Source organism: Patiria miniata, unplaced genomic scaffold (assembly GCF_015706575.1).
Source record: "Patiria miniata isolate m_02_andy unplaced genomic scaffold, ASM1570657v1 HiC_scaffold_24, whole genome shotgun sequence".
NCBI lineage: Eukaryota > Metazoa > Echinodermata > Asteroidea > Valvatida > Asterinidae > Patiria > Patiria miniata.
This window is the reverse complement of record NW_024037063.1, coordinates 19,122,680-19,145,528: the sequence shown is the minus strand read 5'-3', so window position 1 is coordinate 19,145,528 and position 22,849 is coordinate 19,122,680. Positions and strand designations below refer to the sequence as shown.

Below are 22,849 nucleotides of genomic sequence, written 5' to 3'. Positions count from 1 at the left end.
CAGTGCAGCAAGCAAACCACTGAGTGCAGAACACTTCATTTACATGTGCTTATGTGCAAAAGTTGGCTGAAAAATAAATGTGTAGTTGATGTTTAAGTAAAAATCGTAAATTTGAAAAATTGCTTCCATCGATAAATGTTATGAAAGATTTTTCATAAATGAAATGGAAATGCAATTGAACAATGTCAACAAATGAGCGAAGTCTTTAAAACAAGACTTTTTTTTTTACTTTCTTTTTTTTGAAAAGAAAACTGATATATACAAAATGCAGTGAAAATGATTAGCAAAAAACAGTTTTTCTAATTCTAATGATCAAGAGTGTCAATTGTTGCAATAATATGAATGGCACAAACGTAAAAAATGGTAACACACAGAAACTACACTACTAATACTAGTGAGTGAAATTTGGATACATGGAAAATGTTGAACAGTTGATTTCAGACAAGCAATATTATCGAAACTAAAATAATAAACATTATTAGATATGCAAATGTCTAATGATGATTATTGTTAGAACCGTAAAAGTTTAATAAAAAAAGAGATTACATCAAGTCATATGGGTCACTGTTGCTATGGAATTGACCAACCAGCAAGGAGGATTTAAGTTTACTTAAAGGAAGTAAATACAAACAAATCAGGGCCGTACGCCTACTGTCGTAACTTGCAAATTTAACCTATGTGTTTCAGATAACATGCATGCGCACTATGCCATATCACATGTATGAACTAGTATGGCTTTCTTGGGTCTTTTGCGCAGGGAACAAAATAAGCTTTCTCCACACAAAAAACCAGAATGAAGAGTTGAGGGTAATTTTATAAATCTGGGGTCCAAAAATGTGGCATTTTTTATGTCCCTGTTACACATGACCTGTGTAATTTGCCATGCAATTATCATTAAAATTGACTTCAAAGTATTTTTTTATTTTTTTGGCAGGTACTTTGCTTTTAATCACTCTTTGAGAAAGAATGGTTCCTGAATGAACGATTATACAGCGTGTGTCAATAAAAACGCAGGATTCAAAGCGATTTTTTTTCAAAGAAAATTATGCTACTGGTGTGCCTAATTTGATAAGGATTTGCTTGTCCATAATTTCATCTTTGACAAGATGTTTGTTTGGTGGAATTAGCCTTTCTGAAGCGGGTTGGTCTGATTCAATGACCTTAACACAACGACCAGTTATGTACAATGCAGGTATGCATTGAAGATAATTAAACCAGAACAAAACTTTCTTTGAAACAACTGATGATAAGTATCACTTAAATTTAATAACTGGACTATCATTGTTTCAAAGCATCATGAATTATTGACTAATAACATTGATTGTGGACTAAAAGATTACGTAAGCCTAATCCTGCCACACATGTCCTTCTTTGTGATCCACAAATACTTTCACCTGTACTGAATTCAAACCTTTCATTAGGTATGTGTGATTTCACAAATCAAACCAGCTTGGAATTAATAACCCTTCTTCAATGTACTCTATCTCTGGACAGGATTGTCCAAATGAGATGGGATAAAAAGCATAGTAAAGAGAAGGATAGGTACTTTGAAAAGAGGGTTAACATTATGATGAATAGGGGTGGTTTATATTCCTAATATTTTTGTTTCTAATCCTGCGTTTTTATTGACACACGCTGTATAATGAATGTGAATTTACAAAAAAAATGTTCGACAACTAAATTAGACACTTGAATGCCCCTTTAATCAAACGGCTTCAGGTGCCAAAGCATAGTGATAAAGCCAATATGTTCCGTCAAAAGCTACATGTTTAATAAAATAAGGTGTGGGAATTTCTAGACTGATAATTGCTCCAGGATTTCAGCAAGTATTTGACCAAAAATGACACACTGATGAATTTGCCCCAATCTCCGTTTTCAAACAAGCAACAAAATTGTTAACTTATTCTGGCAAAGCCGTGCAGGGGAGGGGGGTAGGGTCTTACTAAGTTAATTTGGCAATAGGGCTCGTTCAACGACGGCCATTTCTGAAGGAGAACTGCAACTGCATCTTTTACGCAATCAAGCACGCATTGCGCAGTGATAAAAAATGTTCCAAACACGTGCGCTTGTTGCTCGCAATGTGTTCAAAATACGACGCAGCCAATGCGCGTTATGCAAGTTCGAGCTCAAAATGCCGATCCACGTGGATGGTCTGTAGGAAATGACGTCCTTTGAACGAGACCTATTGCCACCGACCAATCTTCAGGATTCTTAACTTGCACAAGAAGCATGCAAGCGAATATCCAAACAAGGCAGACTAGTTTACCTGGCGGTGGTTAGCTGGATCTGCCGGTGTTAGTCGAACATATTAGTCAGCAGTCTTAGTAGTAGGTGAGGGCCATCATGCACACTGAGAGGTGGAGGCGGTGGAGTGAAGAAATGAAAAAACTGATACTTACTCGTGTACAACTTTGTACCTTAGCTCAACAGACCCATTGACGATAGCCAAGGAAACATAGTCGTTGTTCTCAACATCGTCTTGACCGTTGAAGAGAAGAAGACCTTCAGGGTCTGCCTCAGCTTGGAACTCCAAAGTGATTTCGAAATCGAAGAAGGCTCGTATCTTAGGGAAGGCCAGATAGGAGTACTCGGACAGAGATGGAGACTGGAACGTCACCGCTGCAAAAAAATTACAGTAGAACGTGTGAGTTGTCAATGCAATTCAAAACAGTTCTTCTCAGTGTCTTCAATCTTGACTCAAACAACCCAATGAGCTTTGTCATCTCTCAAACTCTATGTTGACACTTAACACATTTCTTCCAGAAGGGGTATTAAAAAGCAGACAATTCCCATTGAGTGCTGAGCAAAATTATAAATCATGCTAAAAACATGAGACCATATGCCGAAATTCATATGAATTCATCAGAATAAACCGAAAGTGCCTAGATGAGGATTTTTCCTTACCTTCTTCGCAGACTGGCCCGCCCCTTCCCACAGGACAGATGCAGATATACCCCTTAGGAGCCGACTCTTTCTCCAAGCAGGTTCCTCCATGAAGACAAGGGGTCATCTCACAAATAGAGATGGGCACTGGCTCCGTTGCTGAAGTAAAAGGCACATAACAAGAGTGGTAATTTATTGGAAAAGAACCTTTTGTCGGGTCAACAAAGAAAGAAAGGCCGATTGCAACCCCAGTCTCCAGAAGACGGTACTCTAACAAGCTAAGCAAACGAGCGCATGTTTATTTTTCTCAGGTTACAGGTTTAAATTCTGCTTTGCCAGTAAGTCCTTTTTCTTGAAGAAACTCAATGTGATTTGTTTTCAAATGACAGGACATATTAGTTTTTATTTCATATACACTTACTTTGCTTCTGTTGTGTCGTCAACTCTGGTATACTCTCTGTAGTGATGCGAGGCATAACTGTGGTTGGGTCCGTCGGACTGGCTTGAAACTGGGTGGTTAGAGTCTGCATCTGAGGCTGTGGCATTGGTTTGGTCTCTTCAGGTGTCATACCAGCCATCATGGGTGGGGAAGTTGTCTTGGGGATGGATGGTAAAGAAGCTGAAGTTGAGGGAAGATGTTGACTTGTAGAGGGTTCCATGGATGGGGTAGATGGGGAGGATGCAGGAGAGGATTCTGAGATTTCGGGCTTGGGACTGGAGAGAGGCATCATCTTGGAAGAGCTCTGGGAGGGTGGAAGACTAGACTGGGATGCAGGCATGGTTGTCATGGAGACGGACATGGTTGTCATGGAGACAGGTATGGTTGTCTCGGAGACAGGCATGGAAGTCTGGGAGGCTGATGAGCTAGCTTCAGAGGCACTTGTGCTGGGTTTGGAGATAGGCATTGTATGAGATTCAGGCATGCTTGTCTCAGCAACAGGCTTGCCTGTTTCTGAGACTGATGTGCTCGACTCAGAGTCTGGCATACTAGACTTAGATGAAGATGCTGATGCTAATTGTGTCACTGCTGAGCTGCTTTCCAATGATGCTTCACTTGTCCTGGATACAGACTCGCTTGCCTTGCTCGTGCCCATTGAGGAGCTACTTAATTTGACTGTGCTAGGTTCTACCTCAGCTGGCTTTGTCATAACCTGCTGGCTGGAGGTTTGTAGAGGTGGTGAAGGGAGGGTGATGGCATCAGACTGGGGAGAGGTATAACTTCTTGTATCTAAGGAAGGTAAGGAGAGGGTTGTCACCTCGGAGGGAGATGCGGAAACTGAGGATACCTCAACAGGGGGTGAGGGAAGGGTGGTTACTTCAACGGCAGAGTCTGTTGAGGTGTCGCTTGCATCGCTAGGCTGAGGCTTGATGGGTGCTGATGGCGTTGGTCGCACGCTGGGTACCACTGATGCAGCTGTGGAACCAATGAGTATCAGGTCATTCAGTTAGCATGGCTTCAGTTACCATGAAAACAATGAACAATGGGAAACTATTTCTCACTATGTTTCAAAATTGCTGAATTATATGAGCTGCTTAAGGACTCACTTGTCATGCCTGGCATCAACGGGCATCCTGCGCCTTCGGGATTCTTCTTGGGTGTTTCTCCATCGTCACAGCAACCAAACTCCGAATCCAGACATTCTTGGGATATCGTCATGGGTGTCATGATGATAGCTTTAACATGAAAACACACAGACATTTCAGTTTTCTCGCTTTTGGAGATTGTCTCATAATGTAAGCATTTCTGTTTCACTTCATAACACACCTAAGCAACTTGGCATATATTTCCAAGATAATTTCAACTTTAAGATGTTGACAACATGATTCTAATTCCATGCTCCCAAAACTACATCCAAAGCCAAGGATGCGTATGAGGTAAGCACTTATTCTAAATGGCTATGTATTCTATACCAAATCTGGCATTAAATTTTATTCTCCTGCAACTTTGCAAAGAATACAATTTTGGACACATGTTTATAAATTAACTTTGGCTTAAAAAAAGGGAGAAAATAATTGTAAAAATGACACAGAGCTTGTACTTACAATTACAGATTCCTCTAGCATACAGCCGAATGTCTCGCTGCAATCGGCATGCAAACACCTTCATCTGGCATTCGTTGCCGTAGGTCTGACCGTCGGATCCGCAGACGGGCTCAAACTCCGTGGTGCAATTGCTTGGGCAGACGCAGGTGGCGAGCCCGGCAGTGAACTGGCAGGCGGCGTGATAGCGACATTGCAGCTGCTCGCATAGATTGGAAGAGTCATCTACGTCTACGACTACAAAAAAAATGGAACAGTTAAGGGGATGAAAATTGGAACTGAGACCACGGGACATGGTTGCATCACTTGTTACCAATAGCCACTCACACCATAATGCACCATGGGAAGCCAGGACACAGACATTTTGATCATCATTTTTACTAGAGGCGTTGTGCACAGGCATATGTTACGTCACAAATCAACCACTAGTCGACTAATGGTCCTCGCTTGAACTTGCACTATGGTTGAGCCAACTACAGTATAACCAACTATGGTTAACCTACTATGGTTTTATGGTTTACCAATTATGGTTAACCAACTATGGCTAACCGTGGTTTAACTGTGGTTAAACTTCCACAAAGCCTCTGTGTTATAACATACATGTACCTTCCTGCTCTATGGTTCAGCCAACTACAGTATAACCAACTATGGTTAACCAACTATGGTTTACCAATTATGGTTAACCAACAATGGCTAACCGTGGTTTAACTGTGGTTAAACTTCAACAAAGCCTCTATCATGTCTGTGTTATAACATACCTTCCTGACAGCCAGCGGCACCCAGCACCATTCCTTTTGGGCACATGTCGCACTTCATGCCCATAGCTTTGCCTTTACACATGCACTTGCCCAGCATCTGTTCACAGTCATCACGGGCTGAGCCTCCTTTGGAACATCCGCATGCTATGTGAGGGAGGATATTAAACGACATAGAACAGTTCACAGGAATTCTTTTTAAATTGAATACACGAGAGGCACTTCGTTTAATGATTTAATTTTGTTCGTACTTTTTTCACGATAACTAAACTTACGTCTGCATCCAATATTGCCGTTCTGTATTCCGCGGAAATCCCAGAATCCTGGCTCACACCTGTCGCATTTTTTCCCGCCGACACCCGGCTTGCACGGGCACTGCTTGTTGCTAGGGTTACAGACCGGCGAATAGGAGCCAAGATCATTACAGTCGCAATGGCCTACGAAGAAAAGTGAAGATGAAACATTATCGTAGTTATCAGAGCAGGCATGTCAATTGACCTAGAAGAGAAAAGCCAGAGTTTTTACAGACCTTTTTGGCAAGTTCAAGTCAAAGACCAAACACAGAAACCATAAGAAAAGATGTCTTACAACCATTGCAGTCTGGCTGTCCATAATTGTGCCGAACTAAATAGTATGAGAAGGGACTCAGGTCAAGCAAAATAGAATTTGGTTTCAGACAAACTTTGTGTATTTATGTTTTATCAAACATTTACATCCAAATGTGTGCAAACACGTAGCATCTTCACATTAGCAGCGCATTTGAATGTTCCTCACAGTGGTCTCTCCCGACTCCCTCTTTTTGACCGTTGAGGGGGTACTTGCGCACGGAGTCCACCGCTGAGAACACGATTATTTGACTTACTCGGACACCCGGCTTCTTTGAATCCCTGGGCAGATGTGATTCCGTCGGGACAGCAACCATACATGGTATCCTCACAGCCAGGGGGCGATGTTTGCTCTGCGAAGGTCAATCAGTTTGTAGGTAAGATTCAGCGACAACGTGTATACATCTGACTTGAGACATACCTCTACATCCTAGGACTTACCTCCATAACTATCTGAGATAAATTGTGGACATGTGAACACACCCTGGACATCTGAACATGCCCACTATTGTTAAAGGGCCCATGCAATGGAATTTTTAATGTAATCCTTGGAAATTCCCTTTGTGTCCCATTTTAACCTTATTTTCAATTTACATTTTGCGTTTGTAGTTTTTATGCTAATGAGAATTTGCATATTCAGGAGCAGAGGTGCATGTGATGTCATTCTGTCAAGGAACCACCATGCTACAGCTATTTCAGCACCAAAATTTGCCAGAAGTTTGGATATTTTGCTCTCGTTAATTTTCTTTTCTTTGGAGATTCGTTGTTGTTTCAGTACATTGCATTAGCCACACCAGCAAAGTTTTGTCACAAATGTTTTCAATGAGCAAATTGTTGGGTTAGCAACTTGAACCCCAAAAAACCTAAGCTGAACAGTGTCTTCCTAAAATGACATCACAGCAACAGCGCCCTCATCTGTCAGGAAAAGCATGGACATTTTTTTAATGTTTAAAGAAGTGCACTTTTCAATCAAATTAACCAAAAGGGATGTCAAACAGTTTTCATACATTTATGAGGAGTAGAAGTTGCACAAAATGTGTTCACATGTAAAATTCTTGTCATGAGCCCTTAAAATATCTGAGATAAGCTGCGGACATGTTGATCCTCAACAGGCCCACTGTTGGTAAAATCTTTTTGATCTTCTTTGCAATTTTGAATAAAAACTTGTGCATGGCAGCCATCTTGGAGGCTGTCTCATGTCTACTGGAACAAGAGCATTGGCTTAAGATGGCTGCTATGCAAAAGGTCTATTCAAGAAAAACATCAAAGTTTTAACAATGATACTGGCATTGTAGTGCATACTTTTTAATCCAGAAATAGCAACGGCAATAAAGCTATGTGTCTATACATGAGCTAGCCAACTATCTATTCTAAAAATGGCTGACTGAATAAAAATCCCATTACCAAGCATTCTGAGTTGATGAATAAGCGTCTCTCTATGCTAACCCAGATTTCTTAAACTACCAACCAACTCTTAGGAGATTTCAATAGCTGGAATAGCACTAACATTTATGTGAAGTGATTTTCCAAAACCGTGGTAAATCACAAAGTACATACGGCACCAGTGATTCTACTTTTTGGCAAAGGTAGAACACATCATTAGTCATTTGTGAATTTTGTTTGTTTGAAGCAACAAAAGCGCTCAAAATCTGAAGAAGGGTGCTCAACAACTAACCAGATGAAGTTTTAGCTCAGTGAATACTGTATGTTCTGAGAAAACAATAGTCTAGGATCTCAATTTCAATTCAAAAGTAGCCAAGTCATGTTTTGAATTGCGTCCGAAATCAGCGTCCAGGACACGTTTTTATTGACTCATTCAGCCAATGCAGCTACGCAATGTCATGCACTGAACTGACGAATAAAAGCAACTGCGCGTGCATGTGTGTCGTGTCAAGTTCATGCACTTATTCACAGTTTCTCCAAATAACAAACGAACTACTAACGGAAATTTCCAAACAAGCATCTTCAGACGCATCTTTGGAAATGACTTTTTATTGTTTTCTTCAAAATGACAGCATGCCAGAAAGAATAATTTCACAGGGAGTTTAGTGCCATTGCTATAACCAAGTACGCTTTTCAACAATATTTTTGTCAGTTACTTTTTGGATAGCTGCAAATGATGTACTCTACCTTTACAAGTTCGAGAAATTGGCATTTCTAAATGAAGCACAAAAACTTTTGATCTTTGCTCAGTAGCGTGACCCGACAATAAAAAAGAAATTGGGAAATTCATCTTTAGAATGTTTCCTCTAAGAGAATTTTTTTCAAATACTCTTGCTATAAAGCTGCCAACACATGGCATGAATAAATTGACACAATTGTCTGAAAATGCTGTGACAGTTGTGGAGGTTTCATCAGAAGGCATTTCTCACAGTCAATCGTTATCGCATGTTGTGAAACTTTGTAGGTTGTTTTTTCGAAATCAAGGTCAACAGATAAATGGGTAATTCCAGCACTATGTAATGTCCGTAACAGATCGTTAAAGAGCGCAGAGAATAAACCTAAAGGTATATTTTTCTAATCTTTGTCATCAATAATCTAGAAATGGTCCAGGAGATTACAGACTAGGAGTTTTGGATCATTTCTCTGAATCATTCATTAGATATCATGGTTAATTGGCTCTGTTACGGACATTACACTTCCTTTCATAACGCTGGAATTGCCCAAATGTTACCTTCCATGGTCATGATGGTAGAAAAGTCAGAAAAATCTTTATAGTGTAAATAAAATTACAAATTTTGTTGGATTTGGAGATAAATGAATCTATGTGAATGTATTTAATTAACATTTGCAACTCCATCCCCCCCCCCCCAACAAAAAAAGTCTCAAGAAAGGTTTCTTAATGCCACAGCTTTAAAATCTTTTTCTTCAAACTTTGTGAACTTTATCATCAACTTTATCTTACCGTATTCCAAAACTAGATCTGTATTTTTATAACAGTGAAATATCTACCACTACCTGTATCACCAAACAGAAGCAAGCAATTTTGTGGCACTTTGCCAAAGCACAAAGCTTATCTAAACTTGCATTCACACATTCCCAAACAAATTTTGCAGCCACTAGCAAACTTTAGAGCATCTACCAGTATGCACTAGCTACATCAACAGCCAAAAAAAATCACTTTGACAATTTAAAGCATTGCATATCAGCATCACTACGAAACTTCAACAGGGAGTTTCATCTGCTCCATGACACACAAAATGTGTACAGCGTTTAATAGCCAGGCAGACGACAAGAAAAAAATGTTCAAAATAAAACAATAATATGAATGTAAATTACATGTATATCGCTTATATCGCTTTGGATGCAAAATATCTTTAGCCACAAACATACCATTTCCATAATGACAATGCAAGTTATACATTAGCCTATCTACAATGAAAAACAAAATTGTGTTTATACATGTACATGGATTACTACTAACTACTGCATGCATATGCACAACATGACTGAACAAAGAATGAATGCAATGAGACGACTGATGCAAATGATGGCGTTAATAAATGTAACCACACAAATGAATTAAAACACCCTAGAAATGGAAAATTGTGGACTGGTTCGGCTGTGTTCAGAATAAGGGCAAGTTTAGACGTGTACTTCACACACATGCAAAAGCAAGGTGAATTTCATGACATCATCAATAATGTTCGCCATTATTGTGTAAATTTGCCTTGCATTGAAACTTTACGTAGAAATATAGACTGCCCTTAAACTGCCTGATTATGCGCGTTGTGTTCTTAAGTTGTTTGGTCATCGCTTCAGAGATTAAAGTTGAATCACCCTCGCTCCTCAACAAATCCATTTTGTCTCCAGTAATAAAATTTTCAAATTGCTTTTTTCAAACCTAAAAACTCCTCCACCCCCCTTTTTTCTGCAACTTCTGAAAACAGATTTTATGTAGGGCACAACCAATCTGCCTTGCGAGCAGATGGTTCCCGGTCCATACATTTTCGATACTGATTGTGGGGCAGAAAGCAGTTGTCTCCACAAAAACAGAATTAGTTTAAAACATTGTTTGACTTTTGTAAAGTAATGATTCATTAACTAAACATGGACTTTTTTCCTGGTCGATGTCTTTTTCAAAAGTGAGGTATTTACAACAATAATAATCATTATACCTTGGGAGGCTAATCATCCTTACTCATAATCCATACCTGATAAGACATTTCAGTGGATTTGCAAAATGTTACACATAGGTTAGGGTTAAATTGACCTCACACCACCATGTACATGTATGCTAGCATTAACGACCAATAAAAACCCAAACCAAATCACACAAGTTTCCATTTCTGAGCGCAAATAAGTGCGACAACTCTGAAAACACAAACCTCTGGTAACTATGGAAACAACATTAACAACATGGGTGTCGGCCAACGGTGTGTGGGGAAACATTCCAGTGACGGTGAGGGGAGATGCGAGTAACGACACGTCCAAAATGACGGGGTGAAGGATGCAAAGAACGACAAGACACAAAATTTGTCCAGAAAAGTGGAAAAAGGAAGGAAAAATGATGATTATTTGGTTAGTTCGTTAAATTTCATGAACACATACATTCCGGTTTTTTACTGTTTATTATGCTCCATGTGAATCGTTGTATTAGGAAATTAATGACGTTAATTGGATAATTACATGATTATAAATGGTGACCCCTGACCCAAGTAAGTATATGTATTTTTCAGCCAATCAGAATCAAGCCTAGAGCTGCCAAATACTCATCACTGGCTAATTTTTAATGGTGACCCCTGACCCAAGTAAGTATATGTATTTTTCAGCCAATTAGAATCAAGCCTAGAGCTGCCAAATACTCATCACTGGCTAATTTTTAATGGTGACCCCTGACCCAAGTAAGTATATGTATTTTTCAGCCCATCAGAATCATACCTGAAGATGGCAAATACTCATGATTGGCTAATGCTATAATTACGTGATGGTAACCTTTGAAACAAGAGTATTTTCAGCCAATCAGAATCATGCCTGAACATGGCAAACACTCATGATTGGTTAATGTTATAATTACATAATGGTGACCTTTGAACCAAGAGTATTTTCAGCCAATCAGAATCATGCTTGGAGCTGGCAAATACTCCTGATTGGCTAACAGAATATCATGAGTGGATTATTCTGGAATGAGTTAAAATTATAAAATGAAACTGTGTCAAGGTAATGATTTTTTTCATGTAAATAAATGTCTGGGGTTTAGAGTTAATATTCCAAGGATGAACCATGGATTGATATCTATTAGATCTTAATGTTGAAAAAAATAGCTTTGAAATGACAAGAAACCTAGTTTTTAGTCACTTTTCCTGAATTCAACACATTTCTTGATTTCATTTTCATCTTATTTTTTATTTTCAGGAATCCTGAATTACATTCGTCATGTATAACTTGTAACTTGCAAACACCTTAAATTCTTGCATGTTTTTTTTTTTTATAAATATATATATTCCAGGGAAATATGGGAACGATTTAAGATGCCCTTTCATTGAAACAAAACGTTCAAGATTTTGAAAATCTCCCAAACAAATCTCTGTCATCGATTAAGATTCTGATTCAAACCAATACATAAAAATCATAAAAACAAAAAGTGCTGTGCTGTGAAGTGGCAACCAGTGCACATATCCACAAATCAACAAAAAAACACAGTATCATTGGATACCATCATTTAAATAAAAAAATTCAAATGGTTGCAAATAAAAAACATTTTCTGACTGCTGTGACAAGGCACAAATTTTCAAACTCAAGAAATTGCAGCAAATTTTTGTCGGCTTGTTTGGAGGAGGAAATTTATACATTACTTGCATGTAAAACAAAAAAGCCAGAAAGAACTGGCGTTTAATATCAGAAATTTCATCAAGTCAGCACCCACTGTGACCCTCCTCCCTGACCCTAACCCCTCCCCCAAACCACCCCCACTTCACCCCTGGGTTTAAATGACATCTTTCAGATTACAAATAGTAATGAGTTCACAAACCATGCATGATTTAATTAAAATGTTATTCTAAACATGTATGAAAACAGCTAATGTATTAAATTACCATCTGAATACATGCATTTGGTCACTTTTAATACTAAAATAAGGTAATTAAGAAAAATGTGAGAAAAGTTGATTTCTAGTATTTAGCATTCATCATGCATGATCTTGACAATGAAATCCGAGTGGCATGTTTTGGCGTCTTGGTGACCACAAGAGGGCGCTATTTCCCTCTGGCTTTACCCTCCGCAAATATTGCCCTCTTTTGGTTCATTCACAGTCCTTGGGCAACAAAAGCCTTTTCCAAGTTGGGAATTTTGGAGCTTGGCTCAGATTTTGGCTAATGACATGCTATACTGAATGGCTGTAGACTTTAGACAACAATACCTGTTTTGGACAGGGCAATAGTCAAGCACTAGTGCCCTCAAAGCTGGTCAATATATGCCTATGAGACAATATTGAAGGTAAAATTAAAGCAATGAGTATTATCTAGTAATGGAGCTGTGTAGAACCTACCTGGGCAGCAGACTGCAAACTTGCGGAGCGGATGGATGTGACAGTAGCTGCCGGAGGGACATTCCTCGCCTTGCTCCGAGCAGGTATACTCCTCCATGGTGTTGGGAACCAGAAGAGGATTGTCCCCGTCGCAGGGCTCCATCTCAACATCTGAAGGAGACAGATATAATTGAGAGTGCTGTTGCATGGGACTTGACCTTTGACCTGAGAATGGCAGCATCTCGAAAACTCTGATATTGTCAGTACTATTCATAAACCGTGTTCTCATGTGGAATGAGCATGTACATGTATATGTGTGCACTTCCTTAAAGGAGGTTTCTAAACAGTATTGCTGCGTTAGCAACGGAATCCAGTTACGAGACCAAAAAATTGTGAATGCGTTTTCCCCGTCGTGCCTGTTTTCTGAAAAATGTATAGTATCCACTGAGCTGAAACCTCAACAGGTTAGGTCGAGTAAAAAAATTAGCCTCGTCCCGACTTTTTGAAAAAGGCGGCCCCTTCCCCCCCCCCCCCCCCAAGAAGGCAGATTTTCCAAGATGGCAGATTCCATTATCTCGACTAATTTGCTGATACAAAATTGTGTCTAAAAAGGAGCTGTCACCCAGATTTCTACATAGCTACAATTTTGTTGGAAACCAATAAATAGACAATATATTGACAAATCTGCAAAATATATTGCAAATGGGAAAGAATGTAGTATCCCGACGCCACTTCTTTGGTTGTGTACAAAGTCTATGGAGAGTCAAGTGCATTTTCAAAGTATTTTCTAACAAAATTGGAAATGTTTCTCAGTCCAAGATTCATGTCTTTTCAACATTTTTGCAATAACTGACCTTCATTGAGATAATATATGATAAAAAAGGATGCTACATTCTTTCCCATTTGCAATATATTTTGCAAATTTTGAAAAGTGGTATAATTTTTTACTAGGCCTTAGTTGTTACACAACCTACTTTAGGCTTCAACCGAAAAGTTGCACAAAAGGCAAATTATCCTATGTACCACTCAAGGTCTATAAAAAAATATGGTAATTAAATATGCAAATAAGGAGTTACAAGGAAATGAAATTACCTTCGCAGGATCCTTGGCTCTCGACATATATGGGTTTCTGCTGTTCGCAAGACGCTTCTCTTAGCAAGCATTCGCTGCCGTATGTGACCTGGTTTGACCCGCACACCGGTAACCGCGTGGCCGGGCAGTTCATTATGCAGGAGCAGTAGGAGTTCCCGTTGGTCATGAATTCACAGGTCCCGCCAAACTGACACATGGCTTCGTCGCACTCTCGGGTGTAGTCTAACCGGTCCCCGTCGCCTCCTTCTTGATCCACATCGGTGTCGTTGCCCGCACCCGAACCAGATATTTCAGCTGTTGTTGACAAATTGCAACTTACGTTAGCTTCTGAACCAAGGGTTATTATCTGATTTTCGAATACTGACCTTGCGAAAAAAAAACATCTTTTATATGCCCAATTGATTAACTACATGTATAACAATACTGATTAAAAACAATATCTCTAATGGAATTTGAACATTTATATTTTAAAGACACATAAAATTTGGTTGTAGAGCCATGTAAAAAAAAAGCAAAAAAAATCTCTCAACTCCTTCAACACTTCACAAATCCAAACATCAGCCTTCAACGAATTTCTAAAAGACTCAAACCTCCAACTAGCATTTTCCTCATATCTTAAAAAGAAAAGTGAGAACATCTGATTCTTCACAGTTTTGAAGTCAACTGACAAATAACGGAAGAAATAATAATAAAAAATACCAAAATGAAGAAAACTTTTGGACCCCCTAACAAGAGAAATAACTGCAATTTTTGATATACAAATTATATCAGCATTTTTTAAACAGTATAAAATTTGGACTGTACCACTATCTTCGCAGGGACCGTCAAACGCCACCGCAATCCGGATTCTCTCGTTACACATCTCAGCTCTGAGATGACACACGCTCTGATAGGTAACCTGGTTGGTACCACAGATTCTCTGCTGCACATCCGCACATGTTGGACAGCTACACTGGCCACGGTTGCAGATGGAACCGTACTCACACTTGACTCCCTCACACTCAACTGAAAGACAAAAGAATTTACCCATTCAATAATAATATGGACTAATTTACTTAATTGATTTGAATATTATTACCCCTGATTATCAAGCCAATGTAAACATTCCAAAGACCATCTCAGTTCCCTGGGGAGTATCCGCTCCGTTCACAAGTACCCCGTCACCGGCAAAGAAAGTACAGTTGGGGGTGACTGATCGACGCCATCTTGCCTGACTGCAATATTTTGCCGCCAAGCGCGGCCACTGCGTGTACATTGTACAAATCCCCTGGTGTACGTGCGTCATACACAAGGAACGGTGCGCGCTCGTAAACCAGCTAAATATATGTGTCCTGCACTTTGGACATCATTGCTAGGTAAAAGGGTGCCCTCTTTTGTTGGCGCACAGAGCCCAGACAGCTCGATGGTGCCTTATTGATGCAACCGGCTAGATTGAATACCCAACCATCCCTGCCCTCATAGCCTCACATCCCTGCCCTCACCAACTTACTCCCAAGTGGGGAGAAGCAATGAGTGAAAAGTGTCTTGCCCAAGAACACACGCACCATAAACCAAGGTTGGACTGGAACCCACAATCTCCAGATACAATCAACCAAAAAAGAAAGTCCCCCAATACTTTTGTGTCTATAACCCAAAAACTACTGGGCACATCTTGCTCAAACTACGATTGATCAGTACAGAAATTCCTTAGCAATCAAGCCATACTCTTTGTTTGGCCCAAAACAGTGATAATGTAATTTATGACAAATGGTACCAGAAAAAAAGTTGCACTTTTGTATGCGTGCAAGGTGAATGTGAACCTCAACTTGCACGTATACAAAAGTGCAACTGTTTTCCGTATCATTTGTCATAAATTGCATAAATTCGTACACATTATCACTGTTTTGGGCCAAACAAAGAGTATGGCTGGATTGCTAAAGAATTTCTAAACTGATCAGTCATAGTTTGAGCAAGATGTGCCCAGTAGTTTTTGAGTTGGACAAAAAAGTATTGGAGGGGGGGACTTTCTGTTTTTGTTGAGTGTATTAGCCAAAAGATGATTTTTTTTTCTTCAAATGTGTCTTTTCTTTGTTCATAAGAAAAGTAATCAATGCAAGATAACTTTCTAGATTTTCGATAATTTCAAACTGAATCCATCAATGGGAAACTTACCGCATTCACCCTGTGATACCACAGTGATCACTTCTTGTCGTTTACAGGCCTGCACGTTGAGCTCGCACTCGTTGGGGTAAGTGACGTCATCCGAACCGCAGACCGGCGAGTCGAAATCGACGCACTCCTCCGGGCAGACGCACTGGGGACCCTTTGCTCCCATCTCACAGATGGCGCCAAACTCACAGTTGTAGAACTCGCAGCCATCTGCGGGAAAGTTTTTGTTAAAAACAAGACAATGCAAGCCTAGTAAAGCGGGTTCCTGAGTGCATACGATTCTATTCAATTGTATTTCACTTTAAGAATACAGAATAGTACTCTTTAATGAGAAAATTGTTTTTAATAAATATTGGTGGATAGTTTGAGGGCGACCGAGGCCCCTAGAGCTACAAGGGTAAAAGGTGGTACAAATTTGCCCCAAGGCCCCCCAAAAAATCAAGCTTTGCAGCTCTTGATTTATAACTTCTATGTACATGTACATGGGTTAAAGGGAATGAACAACATTTGCCTTTGCTGCAATTTTCAGAAATAAATGGATTTGGAGGATTAGAATGTTATAGCAAATATTGTTAAACTGACTTGTTTCACTTTTTGGGCTTGTAGATGCTGGAAAAACCAAAAAAAAAAAAAAACAATCATGTTCTTGTAGTCTTATTCCATGACCCCACTTAAGATGAACGGAGCACTTAGTAGACTTTGGGGAGTTGTAAGGTCATAGAATCAGTCTGGCAGGCTTGTACCTCTTCACAGGTGTGAAATCAATTGCAAAGAAAATGTGGAATAACTAAATATGAAAAATTAGGAGCAATTTTTGAAAATAAGTCAGTATTCTCCAATGCTGGTTGGCCGACCAGCGTTGGAAAAATACAAGTTTTCTTGAAAATGTCAGCACACCAGGAGCCACGAATTTACAGGTTCTTTAGACCGTCATTCCTTACCAATCCAGTAAGATATTTCATGATAATTTGGTCATTTCGTTTTTTGATGTTTGCAAATTTGTATCTTCCCTTTAAAGGGCCCATGAAATGAATTTTTCTCGTGAACAAATTTTGTGCAATTCTCTACTAACTTTCTTTTTTTATTTTACATCCTTTTTTGATTTATTTTATTGAAAGTGCACTTTTTTAAACATTTTCCATGCTTTTCAGGACAACTGAGGCGCTGTTGCTGTGATGTCATTTCAGAAAGACACTGTTCAATTTACGGGGTTTCAGTTCAAATTGTGAACCCAAAAAATTTGCTCATTGAAAACATCTGAGAGAAATGTTTCTCATTGGCTTACAGCCATGTACTGACACAACAAATCATCACAGAAAATATTTTTTTAACAACAGCGAAATATCCGAAATTCTGGCAACTTTTGGTGCTGAAATAGCTGTAACATTGAGGTTTCTGCCTGAAATGACATCACACTTTTGCTCATGAATACGGCAATTTGTATTTGCATAAAAACTAAAAAGACACCAAACTACCCTTGAAAATGGCAAAACAAAAATTGAAAATAAAGTTAAAAGGAAAACCAAGGTGCTTTTTCAAAGATTTCCTTCAAACAATTACTCTGCATGAACCCTTTAAAAAAACTCTTATGATAAAACATCAGGTATTCCAGATTTCAAAAGGGATTAGAAACGTCCTTCAATCAGAAAAAAAATCCTGAAATCGGGAAAAATCCTGACAACTTGTTTTTCAAATCTGGAAAAATCTTGAAAATTAAATCTCACATCCGTTATACAAATATTCTGCTTTAATTATTATTTTAAAAATGAAAATATCAATACTTACTGCAGAGACCCTCTAGCTCGACTTGAATATCCTTCTGTTGTTCACACGCAGCCTGTTTCAGTAAGCACGCATTACCGTACGTCATTTTGTCGGTGCCACAAACCGGGCTGTCCTCATCTGTACACATCCTATCGCATGAGCACGTAGGGCTACCATCGACTACCAGGCATATGGCACCATAGGCGCAACGGACAGAACTGCACAAGCCTTCTGATTGGTTTACTGCCACATAGAAATGAAGAATAATAATAGTGGTTATTTATAAAGCACATGTATCCACCAGGACTGTGCTCAAGGCGCTACATCATTATTACCCCTGCTCCATGGGCCCATGAAACATTCCAAATACCATCTCAGCTCCCTAATCATGTTGCAGCCATCATGATTTTTTCCCCATTCAAATCAACGTAACCAAAGCGAGGCTGGAAAGAGAAATAGTCTAGTTCCTTTGTGCACGAAAGCATTATCATTCAGTACTGTTATTGGATACAAAGAACATGACTAAAATGGTGGCAGCATGATAAAGGTCTATACAGCTTGATGCTGCCTGTTACTAGGCGCAAGGAAGCTAATTCAAACACAATTTAACCATCTCTGCCCTCACAGGTACCCATTTACTCCTGGGTGGAGAGAAGCAATGAGTGGCAAAGTGCCTTGCCCAAAGGCACACGCACCATGACCCCAGGCACGACTCGAACCCACAACCAGCAGAATTACCCGCAGACCACAAATCCAAAGCCCTTAACCACGAGGCCACAGCACTCCAAACAAATTTTACTAGACAGAGGAAAGGCTTAATTGAGCATTTGTTAACCCTAACTCCCCAGGCATTTTTGCTAGAATGCAGCCTCAATCCTCAAAAATCATCCATTATTTCTTGAATGTGGTCCTTGGAGGGGTGCACCACTGCCTCAATCCTGCAAATTTTGAATTGAAAACGAGATCCTAGAATATTGTCTTTCTTGGAATATACAGCATTCACAGAGCTAAAACTTCATCGAGTTAGTTGTTTACTTAAGCACCTGTCTATAGACTATGAGCACTTTGGTTGCTTCAAATGAAAAAAAAAGATCTACCCTACCTTTAAAATGTGACAGGGATAGAGTTTAAGAATTCACTTCAAAAGTGACTGGAAATTTGCATGAAAAATATCAACCAAAGTGGAATAGTTCTCCAGGGGCATTGCATTAAATCTAAATTTAAATCTATTGAAAGCAGCCAAACAAACTTGGACAGGTCAATCGGTTTTCCAATTTTACCATTTCTTTCACAAAGTCATCAATCTTAAAAGTTCAAATTCCTTGTTTAGCTTGCAATTAGTAGTAACAGATGTAAAATGGCCACAAAAATTTCCAAGACTTTTACTAGCATTTCTCAAGGGACAGTGCGTCAATGTTTCTCTAAATAGTCAGGATTAACTACTATTTCAAGATCATGGGTCTCCAGAGAGACAGACACCGGAAACTCTTTCAACACCAAATTAGAGTACAGGAAGTGAGGTGGCTGGGGAGTTATAAGGTCAAAGGTCGGGTCACTGAGGTCAACCATAACATCTGGAATGACAGTTGTGTGGAATGGTTTTGTCATTTGCAACCTGGTCAAATGTTCATGGACATGGAGACAGTGAAGGTCCTATAGTGGGGTGCTGTGGTCCAATGGTTACGGTGTACGACTCATGTGCTGTGGTACATGGGTTCGAATCCTGACCGTGGGAACATGGTGCCTGTGCTCTTGAGCAAGGCACTTTACCATTATTGATTGTCCTTCGGATGGCACATAAAGCCGTAGGTCCCGTGTGTTGTGTAACGTAGGTTAAAGAACCCAGTAACACTTATCGCTAAGAGAAGGGGTTTGCCCCAGTGTTTCTGGCAGTGGCTCAGGGCTTAATGCGCCGAAACACCTTGTTAAACCCTTATAAAGGTGCTACATAATGGTTCTCATTATTTCTCATGTACTTCATTTACCCGTCTCTAATAATAGACATAATTTCCAGCGCCTTGAGTACCTAATTGTTGGTAGATATGTGCACTATATAAGACTTCGGTATAATTATAGTGCTCACAAAATCTGTCCATCCCCTTCCTTCCCAGTAATGTACAAACCTACACAATCCACTGACGTATTGTTATATTTGACATTATTATTTATATCAGGCTTCCAGCGGTTGAAATAAATCAACGTATTGCATGCTTTTGTAAAACGTACCCGGATGACAGCAATATTGTCAGTAAAAGTACCGGATTGCAGACAATGTTACTTTTGATATTGTCTGGGTGCCCTCAAAAGCTTCTTCCTGGCATTTTCGAAAGTTTCCGCACGATCAAGAGCGTAGAAACTAATAGTTGTCAACCAGTCAACAAAGCACAGCGCGCTGTACTGTCGAACACGGATGCCCACGCAGCGCGCCGCAGGCCAGGTGTACTCGCACTGTTGTCAATAATCACAATGGTAGCTTCAAATAGTTTGACTAAATAGGAGAAAAGAAGACAGGGTCTTGAATTGTATTTCTTGCGAATCAAATCAGCCTGATATAGATAAAAAGTAATATTGGATGTTTGTTTTTTTCGAGAGGGGATACAAAAATATATTGCACTCGCTATGACAATATTATTACACTCGTTTTTGACTTGTGCAATATTGTCATAGCTCGTGCAATATATTCTTGTATCGACCTCAAAGCCAATCAATATTATATAAGTATTTATGAAAAATATTGTTTTGTGCTTGTTCAATGGGACACAATCTTTGAAAACTCTTTGATGGTAATAATGTTCAATTTTCAGAAAACTACCTTCAAATCTAGTATTTCTACTGCAGGCTTTTTAAAATCTAATTTTTTATCGACTCATAACTTTTGTAAAAAATCTCATGCCTAATTGATTTAACCACAACATTTTACACTGTATTCCATCCATTTCAACACCTAGGGATATTTTTAATGCAACAATGCACAAAGCTTGATAGTTTCAATGGATATTCCAAAGTTATACTTTCACTTTTGGAACCTTTTAATGGCCCAAAACCACAGATTTTAATAGGGTTTTGCCACAAGGTTAAAGTTGTAAACCATGGACAAAAGGGTGGATGGAATAATAACAAACCCTGTTTCTTCAGGACTCTAATTATACACATGTGACTCAAAATGAGTCAGATATCATAACAGGCATGCAACTGGGAATTTAGAAAAAAAGGAGAAAATTACATACCACAAAAGACTTTGTACAGTATTTTTCAATTTGCAATGGCATTCATGTGATGTAAAAAAACGAGGAAATCAGTGGATCTGAGGAAATGTTGCATGCCTGTCATAAAATGTGCTCCATTTTATTCATTTCTTAATTTTGAAGGGAAAAACAGCTAATTAAAATTGCCAATTTTGCAAAGTTTGTAAACCAAATTGACATTAAGGGTTTGCAACATGTACACTACAAAGCTTCAAAATACAAAGTTTGTTTCTACTAAACAAATGGTCCATTATAATCACGAGATTAAAGATTATAAAAATGTTAGGCCGGTTAAACCTCACTTGCTCAGAAATATAGCCTATCCAATACACACGGAGCTGCATGTACACTTACTAAGATTTAAAACACTAACGTAGTTGTTGGTCAATTTATTTAGATCTTCGCGATTACACCAATGTAATTTTTGAACTTTTATAGTTTGGGCCGTAACCTTGAATTCACGTCTGTATCTCTAATATGGCATGGCTACATTGTACAGCATCCTCACTGGCTCAAAAATGTGGCCTACATGTGTCTAATATACGGTAGGTTGGGTTATTTTGACCATCTCTCAGCCAGGGCTGGGGGGGGGGGGATTCCGCCCCCCCCCCCCCTAAGATCTCGGCCATCGAGTGACGAAAAATTTTGAAACTCGGCACATGCATAGAGCAACTCTTCCTAAACATACCCAAGAAATTTCATGACTATAGGTCAAAGGGTTTTTGAATTATGGCTAATTAATTATTCATATGTACGAATGGCAATTCTGCTCTGTGTACACGACATATATGCGAAAATTCAGATTTCACGGCGCGTAGCGCCGGAAATTTTTTCGCTACGCGGCAACCCGTGGTCCGATTTTTATGTTTTTGGTATGCGCAAAGCTCGAGGCTAAAAAGTCATAACAGCTCGGGTCGCGAAAAAAATTTTTTTAGAGGCTATCACGGAAAATGTTGAGGGGGGGCGGAATCCACCCCCCCCCCCCCCCCGGCCCCTTTAGGGTTAAAACATTTTTCATTCAAATTCGCGAACTCCAACATTCAATTTCGTCCAAGAAAATTTCATATGCTTTTAACGAAACCAATTGTCATTTACCATTCAATTTCAAAGTTTGGTCACCCTCTTTAGTCACCGAGTCGAGAATATTCGTCATTACAGATCAAATTTGTCTAAGCTGGTGCCGAATGGCAGCATTCAGAGATCAAAAATCAATTAGATGATTTTGATTTCTGAATAACAAGGTTTGGCATAGACGAGACAAAATCGAATACTCTGGGACGAAAAGGTGTGCTCATTGTTTAAATTTGCTTGAACTGAATTTGAAATTGTCTGGCAAATTGTCTGGTAATTAAACATTGATGCAAGTGCAATCAAACGATGGTGATGAACAAATTTGAATATTAGAAACAGTGAATTAGAATGATAAACATTTTAAAATAGCTGGGAAACCTACATGGAGGAGCTACATGTATATACAGGTGCACATTTTTAAATATGAATACTTACAGCATGGTCCATTAGCAATCACATGAATGGCTTCACTTCTCAGGCATTGCTCCTTCTGAAGGTGACAGATACTGTAATATGTGACCCCGTCACCGCCGCAGACAGGCACGTAGATGTCAGGACAGCTACTGATACATGCGCAGGTGGGGCTACCCTCCAGATTCAAGATACACTTGCCAAACTCACACTGGAAGCTGTTACACGGGGCTAAGAATTGGAGAAAAATGATGCCATAATCATTGCATCTAAATCACTATGTTAAATTATTAGCAATGCACTGATTAAAAATCAGGTACATGTATGACTGATTGACACCAAAAATGTGACGTCATGAAATAAAATAAA

The 22,849-nt window shown here is 39.3% G+C and overlaps 1 protein-coding gene across 3 annotated transcripts in view; it reads right to left on the bottom strand.

Moving 5' to 3' along the window:
- The window catches only part of LOC119731705 (agrin-like), a 57,642-nt gene that overhangs the window by 16,027 nt on the left and 18,766 nt on the right, over positions 1–22,849 (bottom strand). The window contains exons 6-20 of one of the 3 annotated variants that reach the window (XM_038204926.1): positions 22,505–22,711; positions 17,775–17,996; positions 15,993–16,199; positions 14,646–14,846; positions 13,842–14,135; positions 12,771–12,920; positions 10,612–10,620; positions 6,541–6,636; positions 5,954–6,115; positions 5,682–5,825; positions 4,927–5,160; positions 4,429–4,557; positions 3,305–4,297; positions 2,905–3,042; positions 2,418–2,619 (exon numbers count right to left, since the gene is read on the bottom strand). In XM_038204926.1, the coding sequence (XP_038060854.1) occupies positions 2,418–2,619; positions 2,905–3,042; positions 3,305–4,297; positions 4,429–4,557; positions 4,927–5,160; positions 5,682–5,825; positions 5,954–6,115; positions 6,541–6,636; positions 10,612–10,620; positions 12,771–12,920; positions 13,842–14,135; positions 14,646–14,846; positions 15,993–16,199; positions 17,775–17,996; positions 22,505–22,711 (3,388 nt within the window). Of the gene's footprint in view, positions 1–2,399; positions 2,620–2,904; positions 3,043–3,304; positions 4,298–4,428; positions 4,558–4,926; positions 5,161–5,681; positions 5,826–5,953; positions 6,116–6,540; positions 6,637–10,611; positions 10,621–12,770; positions 12,921–13,841; positions 14,136–14,645; positions 14,847–15,992; positions 16,200–17,774; positions 17,997–22,504; positions 22,712–22,849 lie in introns of all 3 variants that reach the window. The other 2 variants (XM_038204924.1, XM_038204925.1) reach the window with 2 other exon arrangements.